Source organism: Schistocerca gregaria, chromosome 1 (genome assembly GCF_023897955.1).
Source record: "Schistocerca gregaria isolate iqSchGreg1 chromosome 1, iqSchGreg1.2, whole genome shotgun sequence".
Classification (NCBI taxonomy): domain Eukaryota; kingdom Metazoa; phylum Arthropoda; class Insecta; order Orthoptera; family Acrididae; genus Schistocerca; species Schistocerca gregaria.
This window is the reverse complement of record NC_064920.1, coordinates 514,923,661-514,949,998: the sequence shown is the minus strand read 5'-3', so window position 1 is coordinate 514,949,998 and position 26,338 is coordinate 514,923,661. Positions and strand designations below refer to the sequence as shown.

Sequence of the window (26,338 nt, the reverse complement as noted above, 5' to 3'; positions counted from 1 at the left end):
ATTGATTATTAAAGGCTGTGCTCACACAGTATGGTTGAAACCTGAAGTGAATAACATTGAAATTCTAAATGGAATATATACAGCAAGGATAGGGTAGGATAATTTATAGCCTTAAGGAATTCAATAATTTCAGGTGAGGTTAGAACAGAATCTAAATGTGGAACAAGTGAGAGAAAGCACAGGTCGTTTCTAATTTCAAGAATGGTCACGAAAGAGATATTTTGATTGTGCCTACATCCCAAAATGTCAGCATTGTTATTTACAGACTTGGCAATGTTAATTTAACGGGTAGCCAGATGCCCTCCCTAACAATCCCCCCTCCCCCCCGGGCAGAATGTGTGTACCACAACTGCCTGCATGTAGTGTCATTCATGTGAAAGTGAGCAAAAGTTTTCACAGTTTTTGTGGATCACGTAACTGAGTTTTATCTATATGTACTGATGTTTCTCGAAAATTAAAATCAATGTGAAAATGAGAGATCTTGCAAAACACAGTTAGCTTTGTTTGTCTATGAAATCAAGAGCACTGTAGACAAAGGCCCTCAGGTTAACACTGAGTTCCTTGACTTCTGAAAGGCATTCAATACTGTTTCGCTCTGTCATTTAATCAACAAAATAAGAGATTTCTGAGTATCTGTCCGCATTCATGACTGGATGCAAGGCTTTACAGGATAAAGAATTCAAAATGTTATTCTTAGCGAAATGAAATCTATGAATAAAAGTAATTTTTGGGAGTGTTTAGACCAATGCTGTTCACAATATACCACGTGTAGAAGTATGAAACCGGAATTTGATTGCAATAATTACATGTCTATTGTTTGAAACTGATAAACAATATTTTATTCAAAAATAATCTTCAATGCTATTTATACATCTCTCCCACTTCTCTGGGCAGGCTGTTAATGCAAAAAAATTCTTCTTTTGGAGCGAACCAAACAGCAAGCCATTTTTGAAATTTCCATACGAATTGAAGTGTTGTTCAGTAACAGCATGTCCCATTGATCCAAATGGATGATAATAGGACACAACAAAGTCTGGAGAATAAGCTGCATCATCTAGTATTTCCCAAATGAATCCGTTAGATCGTTTCCCTGACATTTTTTGCTGGGCGTCATGGAGCCTTATCAAGGGGCAATATGACTATGTTGCCCTATTCCATATTCCATTTGGTTTTTCATGTAATGCTCGATTTAAATCAATCATTTGCTGTTATCGGCAATCAATGTTAATGGCTTCATCAGGTTTTAGTAACCTATAATGTATGACACCCTTCTAATCCCACCAAACACAGATCATTGTCTTCTAAGTGATTTGGTCTTGCAGTGGATGTCGATGGTTTTCCTGGATTCATCCATGATTTACAATGCACAGGATTCTCAAAGTATATCCATTTTCATCACCTGTCACAATCAGATGGAGAAACGACTTTCTTTTGCATCTAGCGAGCAGCATTTCACAAATGGTCTTGCGATTTGCTTGTTATCTTTTACTCAATTTATGTGGAACCCATTTTCCCACTTTTGCACCTTTCACATGGCTTTCAACTGAAGAGAAACAGTTTTCTGCATCACATTCGCTTGTACTGCGAGTTCCTGCTGAGTTTGAGTATAATTTTCATCCAATAAAGCTCATAACTCGTTGTGTTCGAAATTTTTCAGTGGTTTCCTGAGCTCGTCGTTTCTCATGTCAGAATCACCACTTTTGAAGTTTTTCAACCACTTGAAACACTGTTTTCCTAAGGGCATTTTTGCCAAAAAGCTTCGACAAGCATTTGATGCAATTCTGTAGCAGTTTTCTTCAAATGATAACAGACAATCAGTTCTGTCAGCAAATCATAGTTCACAGGCACAAAACTCGACATGTTTACCGATTCGAAACAGATATTGATGAACGGAACTTGGGTTACTGTGTGCTGACACTCATTGCTAGCCATTACAGGAAGCAGATGGTGCTGCAGACATGGTCTCATGGGTCCTACACTGATTGCTAACACCACCTATAGGGAAATTCCGGTTTCATACATCTACACCTGGTACAGTACATATAAATGATTTAGTGTATAATGTCTGATGCTCAATGTGGCTTCTTGCACACTATCCTGTTGTCTAAAGGGCGCTCACAATGCAGGAAGACTGTAGCAAAATGCTAGAAGATAAGTGGTGTAGTGACGATTGATGCTGGGGCTGGCAGCTGACTCTAAACATAAGGAAATGTAATATACTGCACCTAAGTAGGTGAAGACATCAAGTACTGTACAGTTATACTATTAGAGAAAATTCACAAAAGTAAGAACGGTGAAATACACAATAGTAACCATAGTAACCCGAAGTGGAATGATAACATAATACTGATTTTAAGAAAACCAGACTTCAGGCTGAGATTCACTGAATGCATCTTAGGGAAAAATAATTTATCCATGAAAGAAATGGCTTACAAAATAATTGTTTGACCCATTGGTCCTTTACTAGGAAGGATTAACAGATCAGTGGCACATTTCATTATGGTGTCATTAAGTAGGTGTAAGAGTGTTACAGAGATGGTCAACAGCAATGGCAGATGCAACAAGACAGGCATTGTGTGTCACTACTTAAATCCTGAGTGTGTTCACTTGAAGAAGAGTGAGGCAGCATATTTCTTCCTCCCAAAATGACAAAATTAAGGAAACAGAACTCATACACTTGTTCTTCCCACGCACCATTCTTGGGTAGTACAGGGAATTGTATACATCTTAAGGTGTCTTCTGGAGTACAGATGAAGATGTTATCCTACACATTTTGCAGGACAGGCACACTTGGAAGAAGGATTTTTGGAGAAATGGCTTAGCCACAACCTAGAGGATTGTTTCCAGAATGAATCTTTGACTCTGCAGCATATTTTTGTCACGAAGCAGTGGACATGCTCCTAAAATAGTTTCCCCTCATTTGAATAACTTTATACCAAAATTACACAACTAGGTACAGAGTGTGTGTGTGTGTGTGTGTGTGTGTGTGTGTGTGGGCTCGCACACGCACACACTAGAAAATGTGTTTACATACCTGCCTCCAGGACTTCTGTCAGACCTTCTTTCAGATCAGGCTCTAATTCATTCCATTCCTCTTCTACTTTTTGAGGCAATTTTGCAGTAGAATCTTCAATAGCTTGTAGCTTTTTTTCTTCACTTTCTAGCTGAGCTTGAAGTTCTTCCAATCCCAACTGAAATGTTATGTACCATACATAAATCACATTTGTTTTAAGATTTATTAGAAATACCAATTACACAAATTCTTAAGTAACAATCAGTTTTCTTTGTCATACGCTGCACTGTATAAAAAACCAGGGAGTCAAAAGAAAGGTAATATTCTACACAATGTCTAAAGCTAATTTACTCATACAAATACACAACTACTACTTTCAGTTTCTGATACACTTGTAACTCACTGAGTGAGTCAGGAAAGGCGAGAAAATTTGTACTGTGATGCCTCTGGATCCACTCCAGTGCCATTTCAATACCATATAACTTCACATCATAATTTGTAAATTATTCTGGAAGCATATTTGGAAATGTCCATAAGGTAAAACAACTAAACAACTCAATGCATTTCCTTGCTGGAATCCGTCTGAAGATACACTGAAAAATTTGTGACACATAGTTAAAAATCAAAGAAACCACATTTATAAAAACACAATCTGGAGTGCAAGTTTTCATGTACTGTGTCAAGTTTAAAATCACTTTGGGACTCTGAAGATGCAAAGGCATCCCTGACTGTGTATTCAGAGGTGTGATATGTCTAGATCCGAGAGACAGTCTGTAACTCGGACCCTGAAGGGCTTGGTCAAATGGTGCCAATTGCTGAATAGCCCCTCATAATTGTGGTGGACTGGTGCACTAAATGCGAATGACTAATGCAATGTCGGATATTTTCAGGATCTGCTTAGCCGGGAGGTGGTGCTGCTACTGAGTCCAGAGTATTGGTTCAACAGGCTCTGCACACAGTGTGTGTCAAAACAGTGCTCCCCAGCAAAAGACCACCCGCTTGCCTCAGTGTTGAATCTGGGCTGGTTCGACAGGCTCCAATTGAGGTTTGAATGCACTCATGGTGGACAGCATACAGCATGTTGAAGTAGGAAGTACTTGCTGAACCATAAAGCATGCTATCATGAACTAATCATGAGCTGAAAAATGTCCTATAATGCTGCAAGAAGCAGGACCTGTTAACTCCCCATGCCATTCTACTGAGGCAGTTCAAAATATTCTGATGTGATGCTCTTTGTTCACAAGTCTCTCATGTGTGGAAGTGAGGTTAATTTCATGTCAAACAGTAGGCCCAAAAAGTGTCCTCAAAATTTAAAACCTTGTCTGAATTAATGAGAGCTGGTTGGTTAAAACTTCAATAAGCATGGTTAAAATTTACATGAGAAAACTTCAAGTGAGAACCTAAAACCAGTTTTCTTGGCCAAAGTTTCCAGCCACCCGACCGTTAGCTGTTGAAGTATCAGAGGATGTAGAAGATTGTAAAGTCATCAAAAGACGAAGAAGAGGAGAATTTGTAACCGGGCTTCTAACTGCAATGGACATGCTATTGATTGTTTGCCATCATTTTGTGATACTAAGCACATTGCCTTGTGGGACCCCATACTTCTGAACATAATGGTTAGACAAAAGTATCACCAATGCACAAAGCACCTGTCCTTTAAGTATTGAATAAGAAATGGCACACGTCCACGTAGCACCCATCCATGAAACTGACGAAGGACGTTATACCTTCAAGTGCTGTCATACGCCTTTCCAAGATCGAAAATTACACCCAACAAATTGTTTCAGCACAAGACAGACTTCTGTACGGCCATCCCCAATAGAATTAAGTTGTCAAGGGCGGAATGGTAGTGGCTGAAACTGCACTGGGAGCAGCATAGATAACCTTGGTATTCGGGGAGCCAGATGGCTCTACAGTTGAGCGCGCATTTCTCCATATAGCTGGTAAGGGCTACACTTCAGTAATTATGAGTTGGTATGACACTTGCCTAGTTTCCATAAGGGAATTAATATTGCCTCCTTCCAACTGGTGGAGTACTGCCCATCAAATCAGTTCTGGCTTAAACGAGACAGGAGCTTGCCTTTGGCTCCCAGACATAATGGCATAATGAATCTGGTCCAATCTTTGAGCAGTATATCTGGCTATGGTCAGAGCTGATTACTCTTCATATGGAGAACAGATGACTGTAGACACCCCCCCCCCCCCCCCCCCCAATTACACGAGAAGAAGCAGATCCTTCTTATGTCCACAGTTCTCCAGAATGTCTGAAACTCAAGAGTTTGTTCATAGGAGACAGTGGTGGTAAAAAGGCGTTCAGTTAAAACCTGAGCCACACCTCTACACATGGCCACCAGGGTCCCATAAAGAAAGATGAAACACCGTTGCCTGAAATCCTACTTTTCACCCTCAAACTACAGTAACAGAAGTGGACCAATTAAAGTAAGTCACAAATTCCTTCCTGGAGTTTCTCTTCCCTTCTTTCATGACTTGCTCTGCTTGTTCTCTCTCACTACTGACAGCTTGAAGATTTTCTGCAGTTGAATGGTGTTAGTATTTCTGCAAAGCTGGGCACCTGCTTTTAATTTCCATGTGATGTTCTTTGGTCCACCCTGCAACAGGCCGCCGTCTGAGGTGGTTGCTAGACTAGGGAATGGATTGGATGCAGAGGGAGGGGGGGGGGGGGGGTATGCTAGGTGCCTCAGAATTTGCTTGCTAGAGACTGTTTTACTTCAAAAGCCATTCAGCCCATCAGCACCTAGCACCCCTTAGGATTGAGTTTTTTTTTTTTTTTTTTAATAGTATTCTGTAGCTTTCTCACTGTCCATAAAGGAGATAGCATATAGAATGCTAGTGCCACCAATACTTGAGTACTTTTAGAGTATTTGGGATTCCCACCAGGTTGGCTTAAAGAAAGTCATCAAAGCAATTGAAAAGTGGGTTGCTACATTAGCTGTCGATAGGTTCAATCAGCATGCCAAGTATTACAGAGATGCTTCATGAACTCAAATGGGAATTGCTGGAGGGAACGCAATGCTCTTTCCACAAGGCACTATTGCACAAATTTAGGGAACTGGTATTGGTAAAGCCAGGATACTGTTCTCTGAAACACACAATGTTCTATCACTGCATCTAATGATGGTCCCTCAAGTTATGTCCAGAATTTACTGGAGGAGACATCTAGTGCCGCAGGCTTTTCCACAGCTCCAGAAACCCAGAGTTACCGCAGGCTTCCCCAACTTCTGCTTGCGGAGCTCCCTGAGGTGTGCGAGGGGCACAACAGTTCATCCTTCCCTTAGTTGTGGTACACTCTTCATCAGGCCCCTCTTCAGATGCTTCTCTGGCATGGGTGCCCCTGTCAGTAACTATGCAAATCCTCCTGCCCAGTGCTGAAGGTGCCTACGATGAGGTGGCGTTCCGTGGAAATGTCCATACCAGAAATAAAAGTAAGTTAGATGTGAGAAATGCTTGTAAAGGAATAGTGTGAGGAAACTCAAACAATGAAAAACCCAGGATGGAATGTAACAGTATTACAAGAGGAGGAGGAGGGAGGAGTTTGTGCTGATAAGAAAATTATGAGGTAGCAATTGTACCACTTTTTGCAGCTGCTGTGCAAGGAACTGATACAATTATGAACTACTACTTCCCTTTGAATATAGTCAAATCCATTCTAATATCCACCTGGAGTGACTTTGGTCCTGCAATAGGCTGCTTCGACATTAAAACACATCATCCAAGGGTGTTCCAGTGACATTATTCCATCTCTGCATTATTCTACATCTACATACAGACTCCACAAAGCACAATACAGTATGTGGTGGAGGGTACCTTGTACTACTACTGGTCATTTCCTCTCCTTTTCCACTTGCAAATACAGCAAGCAAGAAATGACAGTTTAAAAGGCCCCAAACGAGCTCTAACTTTTCACATTGTATCTTCATGGTTCTTCTGCGAAATGGACGCTGGCAGCAGTATACTCATTCTGCAGTCAGCCTAAAACATAAATTTGTGCAATAGTGCCTTGTTGAAAGAGCACTGCTTTCCCTCCAGGAATTCCCATTAGAGCTCACAAAGCATCTCCATAATACTTGCATATGGAATGAACCTACTGATGTTAAATATAGCAGCTCACCTCTGAATTTCATTGATGCCTTCCTTTAAGCCAATATAATGGGAATCCCAAACACACTTAACAGTACTCAAGAACTTGTGACACTAGCATTATATATGCCATCTCCTTTATGGATGAGCAACACTTTCCCAAAATTCTCCAAATAAAATGAATTTGAGTATTCACTTTCCCTACTACCAACCTGATATGTTGATTCCATTTTATATTACTAACACAACATTGCACCTCTATCTTTAAGTGAAGTGACTTGTGAAGCTGTATCCTACTAATAATGTACTTGAATTTTACAGGATTGTTTTTCGTACTCATCTGCATTAACTTAAGTTTTTCTACGTTTAGAGCAACTGCTTATTCATCAGCAACTAGAAATTTTGTCTAGGTCATCTTATATACTCCTACAGTCACCCAACGACACCTTACCATACACTGCAGTGTATTGGCAAACAGTTGTAAATTGCTGCTCACCCTGTCTATCTAGAATAAAGCAGTTCTATCACACTTCCCTGCGGCACTCCTGATAACATTGTCTCTGATGAACACTTTAGGAATAACAAAGCTGCCTGTTGTATTGCACCCATGGCTTGTATGATATCATTTGAGAAAAGTGCAAGCCATGTTTTGCACAAATGATGCTTTCTGAATCCAAGCTGATTTGTGGACAGAAATTTTTCTGTTTCAAGGAAATGTGTTATATTCAAACTTGGAATGCGTTCAAGAATTTTGCAGCAAACAGATGTTAAGGATACTGGTCTGTAATTATGTGAGTACATCCTTTCACTCTTCTTACAAGAGTCACATGCACTTTTTTCCATTTGCTTGGGACTTTGCCCTGGGCAAGATTCACGATAAATGCAGACTAAGTAAGAGGTCAATGCCACAGAGTACTCTCTGTAAAGGAGAACTGGGATTCCTTGTGGACCTGGCAACTTATTTGTTTTCAACTCTTTCAGTTGCTTCTCTGTGACACGGATACCAATTTATGCTTCCTCCATACACGACCAACTTAGTATTTTAATGTTTGACAAGGTTCTCTGCAAGATTGTTCCTGTGGAAGTTCTGCAAAATACTAGTTTACAGCTACAGTCACTTCTTGGTTGCTCGTAAAACATTGACCAGCAAGGAAGACTGAATTTTGGGAAGAGGAAGAAGTCCGATAGAGCAAAATATGTGAAATAGATCGCTCAACTTTTCCAATGCCAATACACTTCTGTGAAGTAGTCCATTGTCTTGATGAAATTTTGTTGCATTTTTTTCATCCAGATACATTAAAAGCCCCAGTTATTATTTTATCTATCTGAAGATACCGAATTAGCAGAACACCACTGGAATTCCAAAGCACTAATGCAAATGACCTTTCCAGCTTATAAAACTGTCTGCCTTCCTGGAGCTGAAGAATCGTCTTATCTGTAGTGTTGTTACTGTCATTTACCAATGCAGAAAATAGGTTTTATTTAAACACATCGATTACTGTTAAAAACTGTTGTGTGTGTGTGTGTGTGTGTGTGTGTGTGTGTGTGTGTGTTCTTTTGGTAAGTGATACGCTATAAGTAGGTGCGACAGCCACCTTGCACAAAGCTTTCTCATTTAAAATTCTTCATGAAAAATTTAGCCTACTCAGTCGTTTGTAATCCCTATGATCCTGGCAACTTCCATTTCAGCCATCTTTGCATTGTGAATTTCTTCAATGATTTCTGATTCAGCTGCACTTTTTGGGCACTCTTCGGGTTGGAAGAAAATCCTGCACCTAGTGCTGGGAGCTACAGGCAAGCCCAAGAACTTTCCAGGACACATTCTTAGTGCTTTATGCTGGCATCTGTGCTGTAAGTATGCTGCTTACTCATGTTTTAAAGATTTCAAACAAAATTTGTCTTACGAGAATATCCATTGTTGTGAATATTAGTGGGCTAAAGAATGCTCAACATCTACATAGGAATTTTATTTAACCTTTTGTACAGTTTAATTTTTAGGGGAATTTGTTCCAGTGAGTGCCGATGATTACAAAAGCTTAGTACCAGTACTATACATGTAGGTATCAATACAGGAATGCCAGAACTTTCCCCAAGTGAAATTCCCTGATTTCCAGACAATTTTTAGCATTTTTTCCTGACACATTTTGAGACCTCAAGGGTAAGTTGAGACATAAGCTGCCAATCTGTCTTTGCAGCTACAGTACAAGAAACAATTGTGCAAATGAGGAAATATCTAAAAAAAGTTGCAAGCAGATGGCGTTTCCTAAAGTGTGCAAAAATCGTAAGTACTAACATCTAACTTACTCACAAGCCTAGACATGAAACAGAATAGCTAAAAGGCCAGACAATTTCTTAAAAACACTGTTAATGACCCTCAACTAACACCCAAAATTAATATAAGGTCACACCAGATCTAATAGCACATCAGCTCCTACTAAATGGCAAAACCAACAGCAAACATGCAAGAAAGAAGGTTGAGAGAGATTCACTCGAGAAGACCATCTAGGTACTTACTTTGCCCTGGAAGAATTAGATGACTCCATCTTTCTAATAAAGAGTAGTGAAGCTGCTGGCCTAGTTGAACTACACCCAGAGCAAATAAAAATGTTTGGACACTCTACCAGACAGTGATAATTAAGTATGATGAACAAATGCTTCCTTGAAATGAAGATTCCCAAGATTTGACAGAAGGCAAAGATAGTAGCTACACCACAAGCTTTAAAGAGCCCTGCAGACTCCAAAAATTCTTGACCTATCTTCCTCCTCTGCCAGCTCTATAAAGAATGATCTTCAACTACATCTCCACACATGCAGACCAGAATTTTACTAAAGAGCAAGCGGGGTTCCGACCTGGGAGGTCATGCTGTGGACAAATTTTGAACCTCACACAGAACAAAGAAGATGACTACGAATGGAAACAAATCACAGGTGCAGCTTTTATCAACCTTACAGCCACTTATGACACCATTAATCATAAGTTCACATCAAAAATATATAACACCACGAAAAATTACCAACTGGCGCAATTCATCCGGTGCCTGCTGCAGAACAGACACTACTTTGTTACACTGCACACAAAGAGTGTCCAATGGCGAACCCAGAAACATGGAATGCCCCAAGGTAGTGTCCTTGCTCCATTGATTTACACCATCTGCACCAATGACCAGCCAATTAGTAGAAGTTTGCTCCATCTACGCAGATGATACATACAGTCATTGCTGCTCAACGTAAAACATTTGAAGAGGTGGTAAGAAAATTGACAACAGTGTTGGAGAATATAGCTGACTACTATGATGATAACCACCTCCAGCCGAACCCAGCAAAAACCCAGGTCTGCACTTTTCACCTGAGCAGTAAAGGGGCCAGGAGTAAACTCAACATATCCTGGAGGAGACAGCACATCCCTCACTGTGACACCAAAATATCTTGGAGTCAAACTCGACCGCGCTCTCACATTCAAGGATGACTGTTTGGACACAAAGATGAAAGTGAGTGCCAGGAACAACAGCATCCACAAGCTTACAAATAGTAGATAGGGAGCAAAACCTACTGTTCTCTGCATGTCACCTCAAGCATTATGTTTCTCCCCTGCGGAGTACTCGGCACCTGTATGGCAAAAATCCACCCATGCAAAACAAGTAAATATAGCTCTGAATGAGACAGGACGCTACATAACAGGCTGCCTCTGCCCAACTCTCACAAACCTGCTGGACTAACTTACGGGCGTAGCCCCTCCAGAAATCAGGAGGAGGAACTGCTGCAGAAACCGAGAAACAAAAACAAGAAACAGATCCCAGGAATCCAATGTTTGGACACTAATCAAGGAAGATTTTTCTACAAGCAACTGATCCAACGTCTTTACCGCCTGTGGCGAAACTCGGAACCAGGAAGACCTGGGAATAGCTCTAGGGAAGAACCTATATCTGGATATGAACTTCCATATATGATCTGGAAAACATTAAATAGATTAGGATCAGGAGTATCACGAAGCATAGTAAATCTGAAGAAATGGGGTTGTATTGCTACAGATGAGCTCTATGAATATGGAGAATTCCAAGACCCGCAACACCTTCTAGCCTGCAGGAAATTGGACAAAATTTACATGATACAGGACCTATCAACAGCAGATGACAAGCTGCCATGTACTGGGCTTGGCATGGGATACAAAGATTGTAATCCAAGACAGAATCATACCAGTTCTTTGAAATTAACATTGTTTCCTGTGTTTTTGTATTTGGCTTTATTTAATATTCACTTTTCTCACTACCATGTATTGTGTTGCTTTACACTTTATGTTTTATCTATATTCTAACCTTAAAGATTTTGTAAAAGTGATGTCTTGGATACCATAAATAAAGACCACTGATGTTATTTTATTTCAATGAAATGAAACATTTGATGACAAAAATACGCATTTCCTTGGAGTTGCAAGACAGATTTAAAATATCTTCACTGATTTCAGAAACAACCTCGGAAAAAAGTATACCTCTTGAAAAAAGTGTATAAGCTAGGCAAGAATTGTGAAGGAAAAAACACTGTAGGTGACTGCCAAAAAAATGTTGGTTCTACTATGTTCGTTATTGTTGTTTATTACCCACTGTGTTATGTACTATTTTACAGGTAATGTGTGATTTTTCTTTCAAGAAATATATGAATAAATAGCTTACAAATTGTCTGCCAGCGACTGGGACAAATTTCTTCTTCTTACCATTCATACTTTCTAACATATAAACTACTTTTGAAGTGCCAAAATGTACTAGAACAAATAAAATGTCTATAAAAAGCCAACTGTACAATGTACTTGTGGTGAGACAGGCTCAATTCCTGAAATCCATTGCCCATGAACTCTGGCCTGCTGAGGAGCACTGCAATGCTGTCCACAGACAAACCCTGAAAATCTACTGCATTGTGCCACACATGAACAGACCCGGTCGGCGGGCAGATAAGTGAGATTAGATTTGACGGGTAGCGCTTGCACATTAGCGGGAACCGAATGGCTTCAGATCAGCAGAGCCTATCCATTACAGATACCCACAGAAACGGCCTCTGATTTTGGGCCATCGCAAAAACCCATTTCTGTGGTCAGCTATTTACGAGCCACAGACAGCACGTTGATGAAATGAGACCACGTTGATCAATCCATGCAACAGATTACTTGTTCAAATTCTCTGACAATCAATAATAATGAAGATAGGTAGCAACTCCCCATAAAGATGATTGCTGAGCCACAGACAGACATGTAGAAAAGACAATCACACTCTCATAACTAATTTTTCAGTCATAGTTTTTATCAAAAATTGAGAGTGCACACACATTCACACAATCACTTGGACACAAGTCAGACACACATGACTGCCATCTCAAGTCTCTAACAATCAGATCCAAACAAGCCACTCCTCAAATCTCCTGCCTCTCATCAGCAACTGCTAGGCTAACGGCAAGAAATGGCGGCAGCACTGAGTGCAACATGAAGAGAGTGGTAGGAATGGGAGAAGCAGTAGGAATGAGGGAGTAGGGAAGCGGCACACGCACGCAGCTGCACCCACCTAACAACCTTGCATGTCAGCGCAGTAAACAAACCATTTCATCTACTGAGACAAAAACGAGATTTCTCAGCCCCCCCCCCCCAAAAAAAAAAAAAACTTCCCTGATGGATTTGAAATTCCCAGAACCTATGGCAACCCAGCAATAATTGTAATTTTTGTTTCTGCAACTTTGAACCATTTAAAAGCAAAAACAGTTGATGAAGTGAATCATTATTATCCTACAACTGTCCTTTTTCAGAATCAAAGGTCCTAATTATCACTAATGTCACAGTATTGAATTCCAGTGTCAAGAGGTAATAGAGAACGGTGTCTTAAAGCAACCAATGACTGTACTTATGTGTCCACCATGAAATTCAGAAGAGAGATTGCTGAATATACGCACTTTCATAAATATATACAAAATGGTCATCTATTGCACCAAATAACACAACAAAATTACCCTAGAGGCAAATGGATTTTGTTCAAGGAATGATGCAACAAGCTGGACAGCACTTTTCTTGACAAATGCACTCTTGTCATGCAAACGACCCACTGCTCTCTCTAGCACACTAGCATGGAAAGAAATAGGCACAGCATGCTCCTTCACCAAGTTTTGCCATAGCTGCAGCACCTGCAACATTCAAATGAATTATGTTATATTAGCAGTGGCATTTAATATAATCATACATTTTTATAACACCATATAATGAGAATCTCAAATGAATAGAAAGCAAATTTAAAATTCTAGGCTTAAAGTATTAAAAATTCAAATTCAACCCTGCTATGCTTACAATCAATCGACGAAAGCAAATGTTGGGGGAAGCAGTATAAAGACGTGGTAAATGAGGGAGATAGGATGGACAGGGGATGATTAAAAGACAATAGAAACAGGCTAACTCAATATATTTCAGATCTGCCATAGTTTCTGACACAGGTTTTGCACATTTCAGAAAGCTAGTAAGAATGCTAAAAAGCAATCATAAGAAATGTGGCATAGTGAGTTAACACCATTTGTCAACAATACCACTGTGGATCTTCATCTTAAATTTTAATATTTCTGCCCTTATCTTCCAGTTAGGTTTTTTTTTTTTTGCATTCAAAATAAATATCTGCATTTAAGTAAACAGTTGCTTCAATTTTGGATTTTAAATAATACAGTTAGCACCTTGTAACTTATAGCTTGTTGAAGGAGCGTTTGGAGGAGTAATTGTCCAAGTAACAGTTTCCTCTATTCTGCAGTTGTCATGACAGTTCACAATATACCCTGAATGTTGTGGCAGTAATCAGTTACTTTTCCTTCAGGATTACAGACATCCTGATGTGTGTCTCAATAACAATCTGTTGGAAAGACTGATCTGAGAAGGCCTGCCAGGAGGCAGCACTCACTAGAGAAGTGTTATTAGGGAAAGACAGATCATGACAATGAATGTTGTATAGAATAAAAAGGGGAATTTCTTTCCTATTCTCCACAATACTACACAACATGCAAATCATAATAACAGCATACAAGTAAACTTTACTCACCCTTGACCGCACAAAGGCATTTACATCATGTATGTGATCTTCCATATCACATAGTAAGTCATCTCTCTTATTTCTCTCTTCCTCAGACAGATCTTCACCACTAAGGCACTTTTGCACAATTATACTGTATGCAGACAGGACTGAGTTGCGCATCACATATGCCTAGAAAAGATGAAATTAGTTTATGAAGCAACGGCTAATGTTACTTGTGTTACACTTTTTTTTAAAGCCACATCAAGGAAGCAAATGTAGTGAGAAAAAAGAGAAATATATCAAGAACAACGGAAACAGTAAAATACTTTTAAGAAGACTGCTTTAGAACACATTTTATAAGGGAATGTAAGAAACAATTATTGTTTACACTATATAATTCCAGTATCTGCTGACCTTCACACATGAAAGATCAATGGTACATAACATACTGCTCTGCTATCACCTTAATTGCACTGAATTGTTTGATACCAGACTCTACAAAAACACATTTGCAGGTGTGGGTATCTGTGTAAGTAAATCAAATGTACTTCACTCAGAGTGTATACGCGGACAAGGAAAAAAAATTCCCGGATTTCCCAGTTAAAAATAAACTTTCTCCTGGGTGAAAACATACTTTTTCCCTTTAACTGACAGTATATTCTCTCTCTCTCTTACTTGTTGCTGAATTATGGCACAAATAATTTGAGAAAATGCACAGACCATGTATATACAACATGGCTCTGTAACAAACTCTTTGCAATAATTATATTATTTTCACTATGTTACATATTTTGAATTTTTTCTCATCTTCACGATACACAACAACAATTCCGTTTAATTTGTTGCCCAAACTCAATATATCACATCCTTAAAATGAAAACCCATTTTCACTACAATAATTTATTTACTTCAAAAGCAGTATCTCAAACACATGTTCTTACCTTTACATCAAGAAGAGATTTAAGTAAATCTATGTGAGGCAATACTAGTTCAGGAACAGATTCTGCTAGTTCTGCAATAAATTGGCCATATGTTTTTGCTACACCCACTCCAGCTGCAGGCTCCTCTGAATCTGCATCCACTTCAGTGTCTATCCTTGAGATTTCTTGGAGAATTTCATGGACAATGCGAGTACACTTGAATTCTTTGAATAATACAACCACACAGCGCACCATTGGACTCACCATATGTTCATGAATGTGTAACATCTGTTGAATGACAAAGGAATGTGCATATGAATATTATAATAGTACACATCTACACTTTCTTACACAACATTATACATGGTGAAGAACAGAAAAAGAGGTAATCTAGCAAAACAAAATCTTTGCAGAGCAAATTTAGAACAGCCTATACTATGTTGGTTCTGTATGAGAAAGACTGAGTAATACACACTTTAATAATAATAATAATAATAATAATAATAATAATAATAATAATAATAATAACAACTTCTATCAACCTGGGGCCTAAGAGCTCCAAGGTTGTTTGCATCATCCTAGGATAAAGAAAGAATGACAGAGTAACATATCTTAAAGAAAACTTACGTTCTGCTGGTCTACCTGCCAGTACTGTATAAGTGTCACCTGACAGGGTTATGGCGAAGACCTCAATAGCAGTACAGGCAGAAAAAAATGGACTTTGGAATGGTTGAACTGGCGAAAGAGGCAGCCCGTTTTCCAGTGCTAAATTTGGTTTAGTTTGGGAATTCAGAGATGACCCTGGATTTCCTGCTCTACTATTTACAACTTCAAATTACAAAATAGAAAATTCATATAATGGATATACTATCTCAGGTCATAATTCTGATGAAGAAATTACCAACACATCTCTTAATGCACGGGAATCTGGGATTCTCAGGAATCCCAACATTTGCACTGAAAACAGGAAATGGAATACACTAAAATGCCTTCTAAGTAAAGTTCAAGAAGATTTACCACTTTGAAACACTAAATGTAAATTCCCTTCTGAAAATAGAAAAATAGGAGGAATTTGATTACTTCTACAGAAGAGGCATATACAAATTTTAGAAATTCAAGAAACTAGATTCTTAGATGAGAATATGATTGATACACATTACAGAATATATAAATGGAAACCAGCAGTAAGAATGGAGGCAAACTAATGTTTGGAGCAACATTTTATGTAAATAAATGCATGGCCAACATATATCCCTCCCCCGAACTCCTAGCAATCCATGCCAGAGGGTGCATGTCGGCACAGCTGTGGAGCACAATTGCATTTATGTCTCTTGCTGGCGATGCCCGGCAGAATGCCCAGCTTGCTGTAGCGTGGGTGTAGCTATCTGTCAACCCTGGCTGCCAGAACACTACAGTTCCACTCGATGAGACTGTCCCCGGTGAATATTTTGATGGCCTCGCTAATGATACTGTCCCAGTATTTCAAAGTTTGTGCTAAAATCATGGTACATTTGTATTCCATTGCATGAGTCTTGGTCAAACAGTGCTCTGTGACTACTGACTTGTTGAGGTACATTAGCCGAGCATGCCGCTGATATTCTCAGCATCTGTCTTTGATAGTGTGCACTGTGTGTCCAAGATATGTCTAGCCACATTGGCAGAGAATCTGATATTTCCCAGCCTTCCATGCCAAGGTCATTTATGATGCTCTTCAATAATGCTTGTGTCTTATTGAGTGGGCAAAAGACAGTTTTAATTTGGTGCTTTTTCAGTATGTACCCAACTTTTCCTGAGTGTGCTGGTGTATGGTAAAAAGGCAGTGGCTACTTCTTTCCCCATGTCTACATCCATTTCAACAGGTTGTACTACAATTGAGGAGTGCATAGCATGCCTAATCTGCGATACAGTAACCATTTTTTTCAGAACACATTTCTGATGTGTTCCAGTTCCTGGGGAAGCCTTTCCACCTGAGATGGCATACACCCTGTGCACCAGTATTTTTTGTGCCCCACTCCTCTGCACAGGGTAATGGCAGCTGTCTGCAAGCAAGCACAGGTCACAAACTGTGGCATCAGCTCTTCTCTTGGCTATGACATCAAGGAATGGTAATGATCTTTCTATCTTAGTCTCCATAGTGAATTTGATGTTGGGATGAATGGATTTTAGGGTAAGTCATGGAGTCTGCTGCCTTCCATGGGGCCAGATGATGAACCTATCACAAATACAACAGACAAAGCAAATCAGATTCCATTTGGATGACTTCAGTGCTTCCTCCTCAAAGTGATGCAAAGTCACAACCACTGGGAACCACTGGCTTTCAATGCAACTCCCTCTGTTGATTCATAATATTCTCCATTAAATAAAAAAATTGTGGAGTCAGGAATTGCCTGAAAAGGACGGTGATCTTCCCGACAAATTTCTGACCAATTAGTTTAAGTGACTCTTGCACAGGCAGCCTAGAGCAAAGCAAAAATGATGTCAAAAGTTCACCAGGATATCTGAGCCCTTCAACCTCAAGTTGTTGAGGCATTTTACAAAATCTAAAGAATTACAGACATGATGCGGACATTTGCCCATGTAAGAGCTTAGAAAGTCTTTCAGGTATTTTGCCAGCATATGTGCAGGCACCTGATTTAGCTGACAATGGGGTGTAACAGGACCCCATCTTTGTGGACCTTAGGAAGTCTGTTAAGTACTGGCAGTAGATATTTTTGTGTTAACAATTCCTTGTTGACATCTTTGGTAAATCCTCCTTGAGAAGTCCTTGAGAAGTGACCTGGTCTTGTTCACCTTCCTGATAGGTCATCATCAGTCTTCCTCATTATCTGGCAGGCTCTGCATATTCATAGTATAGTTTTTGTGGGAGAGAAAGAAAAGTGTTGTCTTTGTCTGCAGGTAAAGGAACAATCTACAGACTGTCTCTCAGGTCGAAAATGGCTGCCCTCTCTCTGTTGGTAATGTTTGACTTGATAGAATTAGTTCGTGTCAAAGCATAAAATGTTTCACAACATACTTATTCAGTTGCTTCAGGCCACAAATGCATGCCGACCTGTTCATCTGAGCCAGTGAGACATAAAAGTTTTTTTTATGTTTGATGTCCCGTAGTCTTCCTGTGCAGTAACGGCTGTCACCCAGTAACACCATTGATCCAGTCCCAGGGACAGGAAGTAAAATGATTGGCCAGTTATAAAAGAAGTTTAAATAGTTCCTAGTAGTTGTCCTCATGGCTCCAGATGGTAGAGTGAATCCTTTCATGCACCAAGGAAAGGCTAGCCAGCTTCTTGATCCTCCTGGCTACTGCTAAATCAATGTGATGCAGCATCTTCACAAAAGTTGCTATGAAATCTCTTCATGAATGTCATCTTAATAATTGGGGCACCCTGGCAGGTGTCACAGGCCACAGATGCCAATGCAATAGCCTCTGCAGCCACCCCAAATGGCACCTAAGTTGGGGATTTCACTGGAAACAGTTTGTGGGCGAGTGGGAGGGAAATAAGTCAACTGTGGACCCCCAGGAGTTCCGTATGTCCGTGCAGCTGATGAGGGTGACATTTTTGAACACTGAAAAATTGTTCCTATCAGGGATTAAGAAATGGTAGACTGTACGGTCAATGTCAAAGTACTTCTTGGCAACTTCATTACACAAGAGATGAAGGAAAAGAAGTTTAAGAATACTGTATGTGAATATCCAGCATACTTCAGAAAACAAAGGATGAAAGACTGAGCTATATATGCTACCTGTTCCTATTAACACTGATGTCCACATATTTTAGGAAACTACAACAAAAAGCCAAAATTTAGATATCTTCAAGTTCAAACCTAGGGAAATTCCAATTAGACACACAAAGCAGTATTCAATAGCATACCCAGAAAATTATGAATGTTCAGTGATCAGAAATGGAGAATCAGATTCAAATCATTATCTCCCAAAATATAAAATAGTTTTCCCCTGTCTAAAACAAGAAAGAAAACCCTAAAAATACTCAGATACAACTCTGTAGGACCAAATTACAACATAAAAAAATTAAACTTTAGAGACGAAATGGAGACAAAGTGATTGGCACAAACTCCAAGTATTAATTACTATAGCACCAGAAAAACACAAGGATCGAAGAGCGTGAAGAAGCATTACAACAAAGAGGGGAAAAATGGGGTTGTTAAAAAAAAAAAAACAACAACATCTGTAACAAATCAGACAACTAACAAAACAAACATAAATAATAATCTGAAAAATCAAAACCTTTGAAAAATCTCTGCTTATCTAAATAAAACAAAATTTCACAAAAATAATAGCTGAAATTTTAGCCAAACCTTTTAAACATGTACTGCACTTAAGGGGTACAAAGCACCAAGTATTTATTTCAATGATTTAATAACACAGAAACTTGTGAAATATTTGCAAAGCTTTTTTGACAGCCTCTTAAACTGTCCAGTTCCAACAGTTAAATTAGTTTTTTCAACAATACCAGAAGATCTTGAGGAAGAATTCCCACTAACAGAGCTATAACTTTACAAAGCCAGCAAGATACTCAAAAACAACATAGTAGTTTATAGAAAGATTATCGAAATGGTCACAACCAAAGAATATAAGTGATCTATACTTGCTTTATGAGAACTATGGAAACTCAAGATTGTAAGAAAAGAATATATTGCTACTTACAGTAAAAATGACACATTAAGTTGCAGATAAGCACATCTAAAAAGACAAGAATTTTGATTCAAGCTGAAAGAGATGTAGACCATGTATGCGTGAGGTATGCTCCCTTGTTTGAATGAATGTGTGTGTGTGTTTCTCTTTCTTAATCGGATGAAGGCTGTGGACCAAAAGTAATGTGCAAGTGTCTTTCTTTCTGCCCGTCTGCAACTTAATGTGTCCTCTTTACAGCAATTAGCATTCTATCTTGTCCTTACATTTTGAGAACTGTCACACATCAAGAAAGTAAAGAAACAGGACAGTGAAGTTTTCTAAATCTGAACGGAACACCATTGCTCAAGTGCAAGAAAGTATTAACACGAGGCAGCCGCTAGGCGTAAACAATTTGACATAGTCAACCACTGGAGAGCGGCATTGATTCTGCTGTGTACGAGTGCAAGAGGAAAATTGTTAAACCAATGTACATGAAAATGCCTTTGTTACTTTCATAACATTAAGTAAAAAATGATAAGGAGGAAACAGCATCATGTATCAGAGGTTTGCTAGGGCAGTTAAGACACTGAAACAAATGGTAAAGCAAAAGTTGCAGAATGGAAGACCACTGACAACTCGTAAAGAGTGGAACTGATACGGTCATGACGAAAGACATCAAAAGGCAAGGCCTACCCTCGATGCATAAATACTCCACCTCCATAAGCTACAGTCAGTCGATCAGTAGGATCGATGGCACTCATGTCATTCGCACTCAATTATGTGATTACTGAGTTCTGACATCTTGTGTACGAGATTGTTCCAGTACCGGTCATACTCTTGCCACCTTATGGGCATAATCTGTAGACAAAGATGATAGAAGACAGCCTACAGTAACTGCTGCCACTGTTGGGTAGTCCAGTAGCCTCCAGTACCAATCAAACCTAGGGCACAAACCACTCTATATTCCAGTGTATCTTGGGGCAAACAGCTTACCAAACCAGGGGTGAGGATCAGGCACCCGACACAGAGAACCATCTGATAGGGTAACACTGACAGCGACTTGAGAGGAACTGAATATTTGCAGAACAGCATGCGAGACAACACACGTGCGCTGTGGCAACTGCCATCTCCACAAACAGCTTCCAACAGGGTGTGCCTCCCACACCAGAAACGGCAACCCACTTACTAGAAGCAACCGGCCTGGACAGAGGGAACTACGTTAGCCTGAGCCAGATGTTGGGTTCAGGAGATTCTTCATCAGCTTTGAAAACCAACAGCCATTGCAGAAGATAAGGGAATGACTTGTATATGGAGAAATAAATCGAGTAATATTTAATTCTGTTTTATTGTGTCTAGCAGCCCTGCACAGGTTCCTCGGAACTTCATTCTGGTACAACAAAAGAGGCTTCCAGCCTAGGAATTGGTGACCCACAACAGCATATTTGGTAAAAATAAAAGATTCCAGAATTGTGGAAACTAGGATTCACCCACCCACTATATAAAAAGGGAGACAAACAAGAGGTCGACAGTTATAGAGGAGTGTAAATTCTGCCTGCAGCAAACAAAATATCAGAACAGTCTTGATCAAAGTCCAAGGAACTTTAGACAAACAACTGGGAGAATATCAGAGATTTTTGAAAGGGAAGATCCTGTGCAGAAAAGAAATTTAACTAAAAAACAAATAATTCATCACATGTTAATCATATAGTATGATTTATCGATTTCAAGAAAATGGTTGATTAAGTAGACAGAGAACAATCGATAAAATCAGAGTAGTTTGTATTAATCAAATTTATATTTACTAATTTGTGAAACTCTAGCAATACCATATATAAATTTAAAGTTACAGGAGAAGTAGCTTGACCATTTGAAATGAAAACTGATGTTAGACAAGGGTACAGCTTGTCACCTCTACAATTTAACAGCATTTTAAAAACTCTAAGATAATGGAATTTTGAGCTAAAAGCTTCAAAACTGAACCAAGGAAAACAAATTGAATTAAGGTACACTGCTCAGGTTTTGCAAACGATTCTGCAACACTTTCAGAAAAATCTGACAAAAGCAATTACTGCACTCAAATCTCCAGAAGAAGAAGAAGAAGAAGAAGAAGAAGAAGGAAAAAAAACTGGCCTCAAGATTTCTCTTGAAAAAAAAAAAAAAAAAAAAAATAAAATAAAATAAAATAAAAAACCCTATGATTAACAAATAATTTAAAAATACACCAAAATACTTTACAACACAAATAAGTAAGAGAGTGAGTTAGTAAATTTAAATTTCTTTGAGAAATTTATAGCAGAATGGATCACGAAAAAAGACTAAGATGAAAAGAGCATATGGTTTGACAAAAAATACCTACACCAAAATGTGCATATATGTAAAACAAAACTAAAACACTATGAAGAGAAGTTGAAGGATTAACATAAAAACAGGAATCAACTGCAAAGAGAGGAACTGAAAATGTTACATGATCCTAGTTGGTCAATATTGAGATAAAATAATAATAAACCTGTATCAACAAAGTCTTCTGCTTACAAGGGAAGAAACAAGAAAAATGAGAGCCCTTGAGTTTCCCACTGAAAAACATCTTGAATGGAAAACAAAGCTCATTGATCTGACAAACACATTATGGACACTGGCTGTAGAATATATAGAGACGGAAAGAAAGTGAATAACAGTGTAAAACCAGTCATGATATGGAACATAAAAAATGCTGTAATTATGAAACAGATAGTTGAATCTGCACAGTAAGCAAGAAGGAAGGAGAGAAATAATATTATATCTGAAATGGAATTTTACTGTCGCTACCCATTCCCCAACCCTAGAATTCTATGAAGTACATTGGAAAGCTGAAATAGAAGGCACAATTTGATTTTGATCAGGGATGTGAGTTGCACAAATAGCAATGTTGTACCCACAACTGAAATAAAGCTAGAGCAGTGTGATTAAGAACTTAGCAAGGAACTGAAACAAAGCTCATCCTTCATGCACATTAATAATCCTTGGCACATGCTTATAAGAATAAAGAAGAAAAACCATGGTCTGATCCTCCATACACAACCACATTTTGCCTCAGCAAAGACAGGGATAGAAACTGGTAGTGATTTTCTCAAAGGTACTATATCGGCATTTGCCTCAAGTGTTTTACGAAAACTACAGGGAATCTACATCCGAAATAATCTTAAAAAACAGTCATCCATTGGCCCTGAAGGACACCCCCAAGAGCAGATTAATATTATGTGAGCTCAGATATCCCTATGATTTCATATTCACCGGTCCTATTTACAGAAAATTTAAAAAGAAATCATAATAGGTAGAAAACTGAAGAATTTCTTCCAAATATGGGAAAAGGAGTTCATTCTTTTACTGTGTAAGACTGTAGAAGGTTTTCTAATTTCACTGGTGAACGGATAGTATATACAAATTACGAAATACCAGTTACCCTTTTTTGACATATTGTGGTTAGTAAAAATTACAAACCATTTTATTGACAAAGTATTCACTTAAAAAAGTTGACACTATACTTGTTCTTAACTTATGGATTGACTACATTCTGATAATATAAGAAGAAATTAAATAAACAAAAGGAAATGATTTACATTAATTTTTATCTCCACTTTGTTTGCTTGCTATTTCAGCCCACTGACTGTGGTATCACTGTTTTTAATCATAATATTAATAGCACAGAAGAAATTGCTGCAACTGGTCACCAATAATATTTATAATTTTGGTTGCCACAAATATTTAGCTGTTGCTTCTGAATCTGTGTCCCCCCCCCAAATACATAGTATATTTTGCATCTATATTAATGTGAGATGTGACTGCCGTAATTACCCAATCATAAGACAAAGTTTTTTCTCAAATTCTCATTTGAAAAATACACGGCCATCTTATATTCACAAACTAAACTACTGCTGCTGAGGTAAAAATTTTTAACATTGTTTAACGGAGTATACAGGAGTCATCTTACACTTAAAGATGAAGCTTTGGCTATTGAGGACAAGAGCAGGTTTATTTTGAAGCATTCAGAAGGGCAGGGATGGGCAAATGATACTCTCATTCGATCACGCTCAAGATTTCCCAGAACACTGAAATGCTCATTACAGTACTGATAGTACTCGCACCATTATGTGACATTTGAATAGTGCAGTGATAGTGCAAGGTATGTGAGAAACTATGAACTAGTTCCTACAACAACCCATTGCTCTGCTAAAAATTTGACAGTTTTGTGTAACAGAAGGAAATAGCATTAGATTCTATCACCTTACAAACTCTTGGTATATTTGAACAGGTTTGCAATAAAAGTTCTTATACAGGTATGGATACCATATACAAACATTAAAGTTGTTTTTTGAAATTAACATTCAAAAGCAAAAATATTGTTCTTCAGAAAACATTATTTAATTCTGAACCCAGACTCCTGTTTCATTAGGTTATGAGAGACCATACTGATTTACTAAGTGGGTTGCAAATGGGAAATTTGGTCACTGTTCATGTATTGGAATACCAGGTAAGATGCAACCAGCTTTTAATCAGTTTAGAACATGGTGGTGACACACAAATTAAACAAAAAGGAAAATTAGTCCAGAATGATATGTTTAACAAAGAAAGTAAATTAGACAGGCAAGATTTGTCATGGAGACAGTACCAACAGACTTCAGTAGATCACAGGATGAATGAAAGTTGGACTGAATTGTGATTCCGATCCTTTGTTTATGTATAGTTACTGCTGTTACATATGACTTACATCCTACAAGATACTGCAATTCATGTTTCACAGTTGCTCAAGCATAGCACTAAGCAAGGACTGGACAGGAACAGTGTCGCCAGCTTGGCTGAAAATTTAGAACGAGTGTGGGTAGGTGAGTAGTAAGTGGGCAGCAAATTACATTGTGTTACCAACCAAAGAATCTGCACCACATACTTTGGCTTTTTTTTATAAACATCTACCACATTTAAACTGCAGTCTGTCTGAATTCCTTTGCAGTTGGAATTGAGCTGACTATATAAAATTGAACAAATACTTAACAGCAGCATTCATTGCTGGAAGAGATGGTATGAGTCTAGACAGGGGGCCAGTGGTGCTCTCATGTGATACGTGCAAACAATGTTGTTGACACTCACCATGATGTATGACCGGCATAAAAGGGGATGTATCAGCAGTTGGTTTTATGCAGCCAATGAGAGAGTAACAGTCAGACGATATGTTTGGAGGCAAGAGACACTGTAATATTCTCACGTCGGTATAAGATATGAAATCCAGTTTATATTCAGGGGGGAGGGAGGAAACTGTGTTATCAGGTCCCAACATAACCACAACCTCAGCAATTGCATCATATTCAGAAGAGACTGCCAAATATTTGTGTCAATGAACACAGAAATTTCACAGCTGTGCTATTAGGATGATGATGATGATTAAAAATAGAGATGCCACATATCAGGGTTAGTAAGCAAAAAACATCAAAAAGAAAATGGTGTTAAATTAATGTATACCATTTCTAATTCCGTATTTAATTTTTCTTTGTATTAGCAAAAGGACCATAAATTACTGTAAATCATTTCTATTTCTTAATTTTATTTCTCTTTGTATTATCAAAATGCAGATAAGCTTAGAATAGGTATAATGTTACATTTTTAGGCCGATACTTTGTCAATATAACAGCCTGTAATTTTGATTACTCGGAATATGTTAAAAATAAATTTTTCTAAATATAATATTTTCCTTCACCTTTTGCTTTCAAATGTACCATCTGCCCACTGAGGAAAAAGGGACAAGAGGAGACAAACGTTTTTCAATGTAGCACATTTATTTCTAATTCACTGAGTTAAATTTATATGGCATAAGCACAAATAGCATTAAGCGATACAGTGGAAATTCAATGTTAAAGCAGTGTACACATCGTTTCTACAATTTGCTTGTCTTTTGTTAATGTATGCACTGGTATACTTCATATTTCTGAAGGATTGGACATACAGAACACTACAAAAGAACAAACTTATATTCAATCTTCTCTGATAACTTCATGTTCTTTACATTTCACTTAACTGATCCACATCACATTTAATTTCAGCTTTTGCACTCCCATTTTCAGATTCTGTTGAACTGAACTGATTTTATGACCACAAACCACAACATTTACGTGAGTGTGAAGTTTGCATAAGCACATTCAATAAATATATGGACAAAATAGACTATAAACATAAATATAATTAAACTATTATTAAACATTACATTCACATCATTCTTCCAGCTTTAGACTCGACTCAGTGTGGTAGCTTATCAAATAACCTAACAAATCTGGACATAAAGATGTCCAGTCAAAGTACAAAAACTGAAGTCTTTGTTATGCCATTATAACATTTTTATTATAGCTAGGCCCATCATATTTTAAATTGAAACAAGAGAAGCTTTTCTTAATGTACAACAGACACTGGAATATGTATATATATGGCAAGGTCATAATGCTGATCCTAATAAATAAATCTCTACAATAAATTCTAGCTGAGACCTTGCAAATCAGCCTTAAAGATTTTTTCTGAGCTATAAATAAGCATTGGGAATAGCAGTTATTTCCTACAAGACTGTCCCAAATGTCAGATGAGAGGAGCTTCCCTACCACACTTTGACTTCTGACATTTCAATTTCCAACTCATAAAATGT

The 26,338-nt window shown here is 38.3% G+C and overlaps 1 protein-coding gene across 1 annotated transcript in view; it reads right to left on the bottom strand.

Moving 5' to 3' along the window:
- LOC126354501 (condensin complex subunit 1-like) overlaps nucleotides 1-26,338 on the bottom strand; it is a 169,626-nt gene that overhangs the window by 113,920 nt on the left and 29,368 nt on the right. The window contains exons 6-9 of the mRNA XM_050004228.1: nucleotides 15,075-15,341; nucleotides 14,161-14,322; nucleotides 13,097-13,267; nucleotides 3,035-3,191 (exon numbers count right to left, since the gene is read on the bottom strand). Coding sequence (XP_049860185.1) covers nucleotides 3,035-3,191; nucleotides 13,097-13,267; nucleotides 14,161-14,322; nucleotides 15,075-15,341 — 757 coding nt within the window. The remainder of the gene's footprint in view (nucleotides 1-3,034; nucleotides 3,192-13,096; nucleotides 13,268-14,160; nucleotides 14,323-15,074; nucleotides 15,342-26,338) is intronic.